Source organism: Eumetopias jubatus, unplaced genomic scaffold, assembly GCF_037043125.1.
Source record: "Eumetopias jubatus isolate StellerSeaLion01/CBP00866 unplaced genomic scaffold, mEumJub1_p1.0 scaffold_16, whole genome shotgun sequence".
Taxonomy (NCBI): domain Eukaryota; kingdom Metazoa; phylum Chordata; class Mammalia; order Carnivora; family Otariidae; genus Eumetopias; species Eumetopias jubatus.
Genome location: NW_028274822.1, coordinates 24110670 through 24124352, shown reverse-complemented (window position 1 = coordinate 24124352; position 13683 = coordinate 24110670). Strand labels below are relative to the sequence as shown.

Here is a 13683-nt window from a genome sequence, read left to right as displayed (position 1 = left end):
AATGTTGACCAGGATCATTTCCTTATCCTTCTGACAATCATATTGAATATTTCATCTCTTTAACTACATTATATGCTCTTTGAAGACGGGGATGGTTTTAATCATCATCTTCATTTCCACCGCACAGGGACAACACATGCCAGAGACTTCCTGTAGAGAAGGTGAGGCTGTCAGAGTCCCCCACCACCCTTGCCTGGGAGCAGGGGGCAGTCCTCGGCAGCCATTCAGTGTGAGGGGAGAAACCAGCCTTCGCACCTTGTCACACACACACCCCGCACCACACACTCAGCTACAGTTGACTGGACTTTTATTCTTCAGAGAATGTGTCCCCATTTAAATTCTCCCCATCCCGGGGTGCCTGGGTGGCTCAGTCGTTAAGCGTCTGCGTCCAGCTCAGGTCATGATCCCAGGGTCCTGGGATCGAGTCCCGCATCGGGCTCCCTGCTCAGCGGGAAGCCTGCTTCTCCCTCTCCCACTCTCCCTGCTTGTGTTCCCTCTCTCACTGTGTCTCTCTCTCTGTCAAATAAATAAAATCTTAAATAAATAAAAAATAATAATAATAAATAATAAATAAATAAATTCATTCTCCCCATCCCTGTGAGGGGCCAGAAGGGTGAAGTAGAAGACATATTGGAACATGCCTTTTCCCCCAACCTGTGTCCCCCAACACAAGGGATCAGGCTCGGGGGGCTGGTGGAGGCAGACAGAGCAAGGGGCACAGACCTGGAGGCCCCCCCCACCCCCCCGCCCAATGCTGGCTGTGGATCGGAGCCCACCCTTCTGGTGCGAGTTTGAGCAAGGCTGTTCTGAATTCCTGGCAGGCAGCTGGGACTGAGTGCAGTGTCCCTGCTCCCTCTGCCCAGAGGGTGCTCAGAGCGTTAATTATACCTCCCCTCTGGATCTGTTGGGGGTCCCTAATTACCCTCCTCAGAGAGCAGCCGCTGCTAGATGATTTCCCAAACACCTACGGTGCTTTCAAAAGCAAAGCCTCCCCTTGGCTGTACTGGACCCTAAAAGGAAGCAAAATGCGCTGGTTGGAGCCATCGCTGAAGAAAGCCCAAAGGCCCCCATGACAGGGTCTAGACAGGAAATCCTGGCCAGCTGCCTCCCAGGAGCACGTCCAGAATCGTCTTCTCACCAGGAACACCAGGGGACAGGGTGGTAGGAGGAAAGGGACCCTTGGGAAAGGGCAGCTCCAGTCTTGCCTCTTATGTGCTGAGAGGGGGCCATGGAGAATTGTGGGAGTGTTGGTTTCCTGTCTCCTCAGAGCAGTGATCCTTTATGACTCACACAATGGTGCACCACATGGAGACCACCAGGTCTGACGACGGAGGACACATCCCTCCACATCCAAATGGAGCTGAAACCATCCCCCCCCCCCCAACTGCAGGCTCTGACAGAAAAGCCATTTAAAGATATCTGTTGAGTCCATCTACTTAACTGATTTGTGAGCCCTTCTGATAAAACTGAGTCTCCACTCCTGGGTATTCTTTAAATATACATTTTTTTTTTTTTTATTCTAGAAAGTTCTGACTTTCGCCCCATCCACTCCACTGAAACTTTCTTGAATTCAGATCACCAGTATCATGTGGTGGGCGCCAGAGCCTCTCTTGCTTCGACACCCAGGGCTCATCTCAGCTGAGGGCAGGACCCCTGCCACTACCTCCTTCCCCATGTCTGCCCTCCCTACCCCCCCAGGAAGGGAGCTTCCTTTTTGTTCTCATCCCCCCTTTTCCAGGGCTCCTCTTGCTCCAGAACCTGACAGAAGACACTGCAACTTCCCAAATTCTCCTCTGCCCTGTGGCTTCTGAAACACATCAGTATGTCCTCTGTTTTCAAAAGGGCTTGAGGGACAAGTGACCATAAGGAAGCAGCAGGTTCTCGGTTTCCATTCCAAAGTAAGAAAGTGGGTGAAATTTCTCAGCTGCTGTTGTGGCCTGGCCCTCATTTCTGGCCCAGGGGCGGCCTTGCCCATGCAAACATCTTTCTTTTACATTCCAGGCAGGTGTTTCAGAAGGAAGCCTCCCTGTGTCCCCATTTCAGTTCTAGGTGCTGCAGCTAGGCAGGTGTTAATGACAGGAAATTCCATCCCATAAAAGACTGCTCGTTTACATATTAGAGAAAACCCCCTTCTGTTGCCTCCCCTCTGGGTGACTCTGCTTTTGTCTTCCTCTGGCCGGCTCAGCCTCTGACTGGGAAATCAATCAAGCCATTCTTTATTTATGACCCGCCCACCCAGAAGTGAACTTCTATGGTTTGGCTTGTGCCTGTAATTTTTTTAAGTTTTTTTTTTTTTTTTTAAGATCTTATTGATTTAGGGAGAGAGTGTGTGTGTGTGTGTGTGAGCAGGGTAGGGGCAGAGGGAGGAGAGAATTTCAAGCAGACTCCACACTGAGTGCAGAGCCCAATGAGGAGCTCGGTTTTATGACCCTAAGATCATGACCTGAGCTGAAATCAAGAGTCAGACGTTTAACCGACTGAGCCACCCGGGCGCCCCTAAGATTTTATTTTTTAAATAATCTCTACACCCGACATGGGGCTTGAAGTCACAACCCCGAGATCCAGAGTCGCCATATTCCACCGACTGAGACAGTCCCATAGAGGAAAGGGTACTGCTGTCATAATGCAGAGCTCGGAAGGTTTAAAACACTTAATAAATATTTGCTGAACAAATAGATTCCGGATTAATTGATCAAAAGCTCCCAGGTATTTGGGCTTCTTAATTTTTCATCTGCCTGGGTCTGTGATAGTGCCTACATCAGTAAAAAGGGCAATTCAAATGCTAAATGGGGAGTTACATCAGCAGATATCAAGACCATCCCTAGAATCTTCCACTGCCTCCCTTCAGTCTGAATTGTCTCACCTTGACCTCCCAAGTGGGTCTACCTTCTCTATTTAGAGAGACTGTTCTAGATATCCAAATGGACACCTCCCAGGTTACACTGTTGGGCCAACTTCCCGAATTACGTAGAGAACAATTTCCGAGTTGCCTGGCTTTATTTTCCATTCTGTGCTAAACCACTTACATCCCCACCAAATCTTGTAGGGAGGGATTCCGTCCCAGACCACAAATCCTTGAGCAGTGGCTGAAATCAGCTAGGACATCTGTGCCCCCAGAAAGACACTGTGGAGCTCCCAGAATCCTCTGGGCCAACCAGAGCTGCATCCACTCTGCCATTTAGGGCTGTTTCCATAACGCCCTTCACCTGCATCTGTTACGAAGCTGGCCTTCTGCATTGTCAGCAGGGGCTTGGCGTCTCTGGCATTGTAGCCACATTAATTCTAATCCTTAGCACCAAAGTAATTGGCTTGATTTCAAATGTATGGCTATTGCTGAGATTCAGCCACTGGATCAATGAAATTCCAGGTTCTCATCACTACTCTGTTGGTGGTGATGCACTTGAGTTTGGCTCCTATGTATTGAGCCCCTAGGCTTCAGGGAAAGCTCCAGAGTGAAAGGATCCCAGACGGGGTGCTGTCTTCAGGTGGAAAGAAACAAGAAGGCACTTGGGGGAGAGGGCATATCTGCGCGTGGCTGACCATCGGAACTGGGGGTGTTTTGTCTTCCAGGGTTATCTGTCGGAAGGGTTGGTAACCAAGTGGTACCGCTCACCGCGCCTGCTCCTCTCCCCGAACAACTACACCAAAGCCATCGACATGTGGGCCGCCGGCTGCATCCTGGCCGAGATGCTCACGGGGAGGATGCTCTTTGCTGGTAGGTCACTAACCATGCCATCTTCCTTCTCCTCTGGCGTCGTTCTGTAAAACGGGAGAACTGATGGAAAGGAAAAAAACCCCACAAACAAACCAAAAAACCATGCTAACCACAAAACATCCTAGTCTTTCTCTTTAAAATGACCTGTATGGCTTTATGGACCTACTTGGAGGCCCCTTATCATTTCTGGCAAAATACTGGAAAGGCTAAAAATAGCCTTTTGAGGGCAGAACCTTTGAAATCAAGTAACTACTTCTATTCAGACACCTTGAAATTGACTGCTGGAAACATCCATCCTACCTTTTCAGCCCCTGCCTCTTCTCTCCCTGCCACTGTGAGCAGTCAGTCTGGAGTGTTCATTTGGCGAGGGGACCCCACAAGGGGCTCCCAGAGTCCCTGAACTGACCCTCCATGAGCCCACTCGGGGGGGGGGGGGAGGCCGAAGGGACGGCTTCCGCGCAGAGCCTGAGCCGCGGGCCCCCGCTGGGGCAGCATCACAGCATTCGCATCGCTCGGTGCTCCGCCAGGTGTCGCTGGGGGACACGGAGGAGCCCCAGTGTAGACCGCCAGCTTCTGGCAGATTGGAATCCTGTAGGAATCGGTGGTAAGGGGGGGGCACTTCTGGGGACTTCTCAAAGATAGAGAGTCTTGGTTAAGGATTTAAACTGGTAGAAGTAAGTGGAAAGGTTACTCGGGCAAAAAGGGAAAATGGAAGCAATGGGAGTTAAGAACAGCCTGAGGGTCGGGGGGGGACCGCGAGGAGAGAGACCTGACCCCCGCCAGCAGCGCCACAGCGCTGAGGGAGCGTCAGGGCGGCAAAGACGAGTTGTGTTTCTGAGACTCATAAAGACTGAAGCTTCTTATGGCTGAGCATCCAGCCCGAGGCCTGGCAGGGAGAAGGTGCTCAGTAAGCCATTATTTAGTTGAGGGAATGAAGGAGCAAAGGAGAATAAACGCCTGACTCCATCCTGTCCCCAGCACACTTCTCCCACGGACCTGGCAAAGCCTGTCCCATTAGCTCCGGCTGACTCAGTCTATGTCAGACGGGTCCATTCCAGAGGCAGAGACATTTGACAAAGCCAAGCCCCAGAGATGGCAAGCAACCTGCTTATAGTCACAGAGCAAGTTAGTGGCCGAGTGAGGACCAGAACCCAGGTCCCCTGGCCCCCAGTGCTGCTCCCAACGGCAGGCGCCGTCCCTCCCCGGCCTCCCAGAACCACACTGAGGCTTCCGTCACCCCAGTCACTTGGGCAACACACTTAACCATCTGGTGTTTGGCTCCCCAGGGGCTCACGAGCTGGAGCAGATGCAGCTCATCCTAGAGACCATCCCTGTGATCCGGGAGGAGGACAAAGATGAGCTGCTCAGGGTGATGCCTTCCTTCGTCAGCAGCCGCTGGGAGGTGAAGAGGCCTCTGCGCAAGCTGCTCCCCGAAGTGAACAGCGAAGGTACCTTGGCCTACAGCGTGGCCAGCCTCCAGGAGGCTGCGTTCTGGCTTCGCCCTGGGGGGCCGGGTGGGTGGTCTCCTTCCAGAACGACCAAGCCTAGTTCTAGACAGAGAGGCCAAGGCCACGCCACTGTGGCGGGAATTTGCCCGAGCTACTTCCGGACTGAGCGTCATTGGCTCCCAGAGTTCGGCCATCAGGCAACTCTCAAGGCTGTGTTCGGCGGTCCTCCAGAGTCTCCGCCCGTCTTTGCTTCCTTCTCCTTCTCGTCCTTCTCACTTGCCTTCCTCCCTCTCCTTCATCTCCCTCTCCCTCATTCCCCTTGATGATGTGGTGCAGAGAACGTGAGTTTTACGAGCTTGAGACCCAGACCGAGACTCAATTCCCAGGTGCATTGGGAGTAGCTGTTTGGCCTTGAGCAAGTTTCCTAACCTCTCTGCATCTCAGTTTCCTTAACTGTAAAAGGGGTACAGTAATTCCTGTCACATGGGGACATCGTGACGGGTAAGTAAAATAGAATGTGTAAAGCCCCGGGCAGAGGACAGTTGCTCCATCATTTTAAATGTTAACATTAGGGGCGCCTGGGTGGCTCAGTCGGTTAAGCGTCTGCCTTCGGCTCAGGTCATGATCTCGGGGTCCTGAGATCGAGCCCCATGTCAGCCTCTGTGCTCAGCGGGGAGCCTGCTTCTCCCTCTCCCTCTGCCCCACTCCCTGCTCATGCTTTGCCTCTCTCTCAAATAAACAAATAAAATCTTTAAATAAAACGTTAGCATTATCACTGGGCCTCCTACCTACCAGAGGCTTCCTTAGGAGACCCCTACCTATGTTAGGTAGGATACAGGTTCAGCCAGTTGGAAGAGACACCCAAATTCTTAGTGGCTTAAATAAGATTTCTTATTTAAGAAAAAAGAAGTTAAGAAGCGTATTTCTCTCTTCTATCATAATCACAAAGCAGACAGTCCAGGGCCAAGACAGTGAGCCTGCTGTACAAAGTCATCCAGGGGCCCAGGCCCCTTCCATCTTGTTCAACCGTCCTTGGGTACTGCCCTTACTACCTGGAGGAAGGTGGGGAAGGAGGGCAGGTCCGCTTGCCCTTAAGGTCGTGAGCTGGAATTTCGACACCTCCCCTCCACTCATGTTTTATTGACCAGAACTTAGTCCCGAGGCCCCAGCTCACTGCAGTGGAGGTGGTGAAATAGGTATTTATTCCCCACCACTTGGTGTCCATTATTACGAATGAGACCATCAGGAAACAAGAACTTGGACCACCAGTGTCTTCTAACAATGCCCTTGGCCATGATCCCCACTCAATCATAATTTGCCTCAGTTTTCTCTTCATTAAAGAGGAGGAGGGATCATTTCATTCACCACAAATTAAGACTCAGCCTGTCTATATTTGTGTCCTAGGGCCCTGTAGAAATCCCACCGCGAGACAAGAGGTGCATTCACCTCTCAGGAATTCTGGATCAGGGACGTGTCACCCCCTCCCCTCCCCAAAGCAACCACACATACAGCAGCCCCTTGGTGCCTTGGCTGTCAGAGTGGTGGGCTGTTTCTCAGCAAAATCAGAATTGGTCCCGATAGGAGATAGAGCTCCTCACTGTCGTCAGCAGCATCCCCCGACGTGTATTAAGCCACCACAGTGCTAGAGGTGGAAGTTCAGAGACAGGAGAGGTGCACTCGCTGGGAAGATGGTGAGAACAAAGAGGTGAGGTGAGAACAAAGACTGAGGAACACATCCTAAGGGGCCAGCAAGGGCCCCGGGTATTTGGGGGAGAGGAGGGGAACAGAGAGGGACAGAGAAGCTGGCCAGGGGGACATGGAGGCCCGGATCAGCAGGACGAGTCACAGACCTGTTGGTAGGAAGGGAGGCTGGAGAGGTGAGAAAGGCCGAGAGGCCAGTGAGTTTGGCCTTGAACCTGTAGCTGAACAGGTGTTCACTAAAGCCAGGCTTGCTCCACTCTCCCGATGTACCAAAACTCAACTCCAACCAAAATTCAACTCCAACCAAAACTCTCTCGCCGGCTTCTGGCCTTGAAAAGAGGTCTCCAGCTGACCTCTGGCTTTAGGAGAATGAGGGGTCCCAGGAATGAAATATGGATGGGGGAGGGCACCAAGCCCACCCACCCAGGAGAGCCGGCTGCTGACCCACGCTCCCTCCCTCTCCTGCACATCAGAGGCCCCGCAGGCCTGGGAAGAGGCAGAATGTCTCTCTGGCTGAAGCCCCCGGAGGCTCAAAGGGCAGTCTGGGTGACTGTCCCTCAGCAGCTGACACAGCCGTCGGAGCAGGACAAGGGGGACAAGCCCCGAGACCATCATATCAAGGCCTCACTTCTGAGCTCCATTTAATCTACGAAGGAAATGTGTCACAAGTAACAAATCTGACGAGGAAACCTAATAGGGAAACAAATCAAAATGAGTGCTCTGGGTGAAGCAGGGTTGGGGACCTCGGGGCTCACCTGCCTCTCAGTCTCCAGAGATGCCCCTGAGGATCCTTCCAGAACCCCAGGGGCTCGGGAAAGTCCCGTTTGAGTTCACTGGGCCACAGGAAGGTGACAGGATGGTACAGAAGTCTCATTATATTAGAAATGCCTTCAGAACATGTGGGGAGGTTGAGCCCAGAGAAGAGGATTTGGGGGGTGGGGAGGGTATGGTGGTTTCTGTGTTGAGAAAAACAAAGCTAGTGCCATGGCAGATAAGTCTGGAACCTCCAGGGTGACCCTGCTAGCAGTGTACGCACGGCTCACCTCCAGTCCAGACAGAGTCGGGGAGCCTGGGGCTCTCCCAGGACCCAGCTTGTCAGAGAAGTGTCTGCCATCTTCAACACACAGCTTTCCGGGTCACCCTTGGACACCCACTTCCGGCTGAAGACAGGGGAAGAGAGGGCAGAGACTCTTGCAGGAGGCTTTTATGCATCCAGCCTGGAAGTGGGGTCCACACATCATTTCCTCCCCTGCCCGCCAGGCCCCAGTCACACAGCACATCGAACTGCAGGGGGCACTGGGAGATGCAGGCCAGTGCACAGGACCTGGCTGCTCGCTGCTCCCTTGAAACCTGAGGGGACCAATCCTGGGGAAGAGAGAACATGCCGACATGGGGGAACCCGCAGAGGGCAGAGCTAGGCCCAGGGGTAGAGGTTAAAGGGGGTAGATTTAGGTTAGAGACAAGAAGGGATTTTCTAATATTTGGGCTTCTGGAAGTGTCTGGCACCTGCTAGAAGACCAGCTGTCAGGAAGGGGAAAGAGGAGACTCGTTTTTACTAGAGTCAGTGGGGTAGACTTTGGGGTTGGCACTTTCCAACTTCAGGGTTCGCTGGGTCTTTGTTAAAAATAGTGATGCTGGTGATGATGCCTGCCCACGTTTAGAGCTTCAACTCTCTCCTGTCCTTGTCAGAAGGTCCAGAGTAATAAGCTGGGCCGAGGGAGGGCGGTAGCCCAAATCGGGCAAGGCTTGCCCAGCCTGGAGCCAGACAGGGCCAGAGTGGGCTGTGCACTGCGGAGCCCGATTCTTCCCGGCCCTGCCCATCTGTGAGGCTCTTTCAGGTCTCCAGCCCTGACCCAGAGGCACCCCCTGAGCCTCGGAGCTCCTGCTGCTTTATGGATCCTTCAGTCTAGGCATACAGACCAGCACCACATCCTCCTGGGGGGCCGTGACCTTCTAAATCCGTCAATTTCCTGAATCATTGTTGAATCTTCCTGCAAAGAGACCCAGGGCTGGTGTGAGGGGCAGGGTCATGGTTGTGCCCTGAGGCTCTTGAGCTCAGCGGCCTTTCTCCCTTGCCACATGGGAGGTAACGCGATTAGCCAAGTCGTGATTTAAGTGGGGCCTCCAGCACTGAGACATAATGCAAACCTCCAGGCTAGACCTTGCCCTGAGATAACCCAGGGCAGAGCCCACAAGGCAGATGGCTGCCCCTACCCCCACTTGGGAGAAGGGACACCAGTTCCGTGTGCAGAGCTGATCTGTAGCCAGTGCGCACCCACACAGCCCGATTGGCTGCCGAAATTTCGATATGCTTTCATGCAGGTTGGCAACCAGCCACCACACAGAGCTTCCGAGTGTCCCCTTCCTGTCTCCAGGTTCCAGCTGCCTAGGACCTCCCCTTGATCTAGACCCTAGTCCCCAGGAGGGCTTCAGCTTGGTGGTTAAATATTTTAATATCAAGCCCACCTGCCCTTGTTTGTCAAACCTCCAGGAGCAACCTCTGGAAGGAAGGCTGGACTCGGGAGCCCTGGGCTAACAGGCCGTGCCCCACCTGCCTCACCTTTCAGTGACCTGCCTCACAGGCTCCTCCACCCACCCCAGCAGCACGCAATCCGCAACAAGTGGGAGTGGGTGTAGAGACACCCCGGCTCCCCCCGGCCCCACAAATGGAGTCACCTCTGAGGTGTGTCCCATGCTCTCTTCTAGAGGATGCCTCCCCACCCCCCAGTGGGACCAAGCTCCAGGTGCCCCCAGGAGGAACCTGCTCATGTGCGCATCCCGTACTGGCTTCTTCCCCCCTCCCCTGCCTGTGCTTGCGGGGATGGTCACCACACAGACTACCTGCAGCCCAGTCCCTGTCCCTGGAGAAATCCAGCCTAAGGCAGACTTCTAGCCCTGCACCTGCTCTTAACCAGCGGCAACTCGAGCAAGTCACTTTACCCCGCTGGGCCTCTGTTTATTCATTTGTGAAGTCAAAAAAGCAGTATCTGCTCTGAGTTCGTCACTGGATTGTGGTGAGGGTGACAAGAAAGGAGAATGGCTAAAAACCTCTTTACAAATGGGAAAGTACAAAAAAAATGTCTCTGCTAGGCAGGGCAGTGAATGACTTTCATGTCCTGTTTTGCTCCCCGCAGCCATCGACTTTCTAGAGAAGATCCTGACCTTTAACCCCATGGATCGCCTAACAGCAGAGATGGGGCTGCAGCACCCCTACATGAGCCCATACTCATGCCCGGAGGACGAGCCCACCTCACAGCACCCCTTCCGCATTGAAGATGAGATCGACGACATCCTGCTGATGGCCGCCAACCAGAGCCAGCTCTCCAACTGGGACAGGTGCGGTTCCAGGAGCCCCCAGCCCTGGAGTCTAGAATTCACGTTCTCATCCTCCCATTTCTGTTTTGCCTCTGATCCTCCATGACCTTTCCCTCTATCTCCCAAGCTCCATAGCCCATGGGGTGCTTTCCCGCACTTAGCTTCCTGCCTTTCTCTCTTGTCCCCAGGCACTCCCAGTAGATGAGCATGTGTGGGTCAGGGGCCTTCCTTTGTGCGACACAGCCACTACCCCTTTCCTCCCCACCCTCCATATACTAGAGCCAGGGTTCAATACATTGTTCAGCGACATTTAAAGAGTACCCATCACTGGAACTCACTTCTAGCAGACTGGGAATCTGCCCGAGAAAAGCAGACTGTGCCAGTGCACAACAAGGAGACAATGTGACGTTTATTCCCGCATAACACTTTCCCAGAGTCCTCATCGTTGGCACCTCCCAAGAGTGCCATTGGGGGGGGGGTGCCATTATCATTACTGCCCAGTGACACATGACGGAGCCACAGCTCAGAGAGGGTAGAGACTAGCATTTCGCCACACGGCTAATGCCTGCCTCATGCGGGGCCTCCTTGATCTGCATCTATGTCAGACACTGCTGAGCAATCACAGGACTCTTGCCTGCTAAACCGGGCCGGGCCTCCGAATCCTTCCCCACACAGGGTGCCCGGAAGTCACTACCAGTGATTCAGTGTTGGGTAGAACACACACTTTTTTAACAAATCTCTGTGTAGGCATGTTAGGATTTTTCGGGTCCCTTCCTATTCCGATGTTGAGATCAGGCAGCTAAACATTTGGGCATCACCATCTGCTAATCCGGGGAGGGAGAGCCGAGAGCGGCTCAGTTTAGAAATAGAAGTCAAGGGCTTAGCAGCTAGGACTCCGAGGGGGCCTAAGTGGCAGCCCCGCTGCTGTGGGAAGGTGACAGCTAGTTACATAAGTGACAGATGAGCAAGTTCTCCTTGTCAGTCATTTGGCAGATGATAGGTTTCAGAGTGAGGAGGCACGGAGGGAGGGCGAGGGCAGCGCTCTGCTATTTTCGGACAGGTTTGTGGGTTTGGTGTCGTCGATTGTTGTTATCAAGAGGTGCCAGCAAATAGAGATTAATGAAGACTCTTCCTTCTGCCGCCCCCATGCTTTTCCCGCCCTTGACTGTGGTCCCTGTAGCCCCTCCCCCTCTGCTCCATGGCGCTTGAGGGCACAGAGCGCTGGCCCCGAGAGGCCCATCCCATGCTTGTCATGGCTGTGGTGCAGGGCTGGGGCCAGGAAAACTGTCGCAGGGTTTCTTTGGCCACTGCCCACCAACTCTGACCATTTCTAAACCTGACACGGTTCTGCTTCTGACTTTCCCATCATCCCTGCAGGAAGGAGATGGGCAGTCCATGGGCAGACTCCTTCCTACAGGCCCCCCCTGCCTTGGGCAAATGGCTTAACCTTGGATGAGCACCAGCATCCTCCTCTGTAAGGCAGCGTGATCATCCTAACTCCACAGAGTCTCTGTGAAGACTTCAGAGAACCAATGTTTGGCCCTCGGTGTGTAGCAGCCAGGGATTAGGGTCTTTGCAAGTTCTTCCTCCTAGAAATCTCTGCGATTTTTAGGACCCTTGTGGGAGGAGGCGGTGTTCGCTCTGGGGGGTGACTCCTGCCCTCATGCTGTCACTGGGCAGTGGGCAGGCAGTCCTGGGGCCTCCCTGTGCCACGCAAACCACATCGTGTGGACCGCTCTGGGCGCCTGCCCTTTCACAGCCAAACCTGCCTGTCCTAGGTGCGTTGGCTTTTCCCATGCGAGCACGAGGCATCCTGTACCATGAGCAGCTGGTTGTTGGCTCCCTCCACACGGTTCTGCATAGAGCACCTGGCACAGGGAGGAGAGGGCCCAGCTCGAGCTGATGGCCTGCACACCTGCCCTTCCTTTGCTCTTGGCTGGCTGACTTTGCTCTCCCTGACTGCAGGGCAGTTGACAGAAGGCAGAATTCCAAGGATCTCTGGCCTCTCCTGAGGGTGTCTAGAATCTTTCCACCTACACTGCATTGATGCAGGGTGCTGGGGGACGGGGGGCATCTAACCAGACCCACTAAGGCAAGAGATCTTAGCCCTGACTGTACCTTAGCATCACCTGGGGATGTGTTAAAACCGTGCTGATGCAGAGCCCCAGTCGAGACCTACTGAATCAGGATGTGGGGTGATTCTAATCTGAACCAGGCCTGAGGAGCACTCATAAGGGCCCTGCTACTCAAAGTGTGGTCCCTGGACCAGCAGTATCAGCATCACCTGGGAGCTTGCTAGAAACACAGAATCTCTGGCCCCACCTCAGAGCTACTGGATCAAGAGCTGCTATTCAGCAAGGGCCCCGGGCGATTTGCGTGCAGGTCAGAGTTCGAGGAGCACTGCACTGGTGGGATCCGTTTGAAAGGAGGTTCCAGGAGGACAGGGGCTTTGTTGTTTTGTTCACTGCCGTGCCTGGCAATGCCAGCGCCTGGTACACAGTAAGGTGCTCAAGAAACACCTGCAGGGTATTGAATGAGTACAGAAGAATACAAGGGTTAAACCAAAAACATCAGTCCCTTCACCGGACCCCGGGGGAGGGCGGGGGCGGTCACAGGACCAGAGGGACAGGGAAGGAACGGAAAGCCAGTCTGTGCGTGGCAGACAGGGATGAGGGGGCTTGGCTCCCTCAGGGAAGGCAACTCACCCGGGGGTCCAGTCACCCACCATTCCGTCTGTCTGCACCCTCGCAGGTACCCTGTGAGCCTGTCATCGGACCTGGAGTGGAGGCCGGACCGGTGCCAGGACACGAGCGAGGTGCAGCGCGACCCACGCGCGGGCTCGGCGCCCCTGGCGGAGGACGTGCAGGTGGACCCGCGCAAGGACTCGCAGGGCAGCTCGGAGCGCTTCCTGGAGCGCTCGCACTCGTCCATGGAGCGCGCCTTCGAGGCCGACTACGGGCGCTCCTGCGACTACAAGGTCGGCTCGCCTTCCTACCTGGACAAGCTGCTGTGGCGCGACAGCAAGCCGCACCACTACTCAGAGCCCAAGCTCATCCTGGACCTGTCGCACTGGAAGCAGGCGGCGGGGGCTCCCCCGAGCTCCGGGGTGGCCGCCGACGCCGGGCCGCGTGAGGACGAGCCGGCCAGCCTCTTCCTGGAGATCGCGCAGTGGGTCAAGAGCACGCAGGGCGGCCCCGAGCACGCCAGCCCGCCCCCCGACAGCCCCGAGCGCCGCCTGTCTGCCTCTCCGCCCGGCCGCCCGGCCTCCATCGACGGGGGCGCCAGCCCCCAGTTCGACCTGGACATGTTCATCTCCCGCGCCCTGAAGCTCTGCACCAAGCCCGAAGATCTGCCGGACAATAAACTGGGTGACCTCAACGGCGCGTGCATCCCTGAGCACCCCGGCGATCTCGTGCAGACCGAGGCCTTCTCCAAAGAAAGGTGGTGAGGGAGAGGGGGGAGCTCCAGGCCCCCTAAGCGGAGGCCACCCAGGGAAGCCGGGCC

At 54.7% G+C, this 13683-nt stretch overlaps 1 protein-coding gene across 2 annotated transcripts in view; it reads left to right on the top strand.

The window, feature by feature from the left end:
• MAPK4 (mitogen-activated protein kinase 4) overlaps window positions 1-13627 on the top strand; it is a 48065-nt gene extending 34438 nt beyond the window's left edge. The window contains exons 2-5 of one of the 2 annotated variants that reach the window (XM_028098419.1): window positions 3571-3715; window positions 5002-5163; window positions 9999-10200; window positions 12931-13627. In XM_028098419.1, the coding sequence (XP_027954220.1) occupies window positions 3571-3715; window positions 5002-5163; window positions 9999-10200; window positions 12931-13627 (1206 nt within the window). Of the gene's footprint in view, window positions 1-3570; window positions 3716-5001; window positions 5164-9998; window positions 10222-12930 lie in introns of both variants that reach the window. The other variant, XM_028098418.1, reaches the window with a different exon arrangement.
• The last annotated feature ends 56 nt before the right edge of the window (window positions 13628-13683 follow it).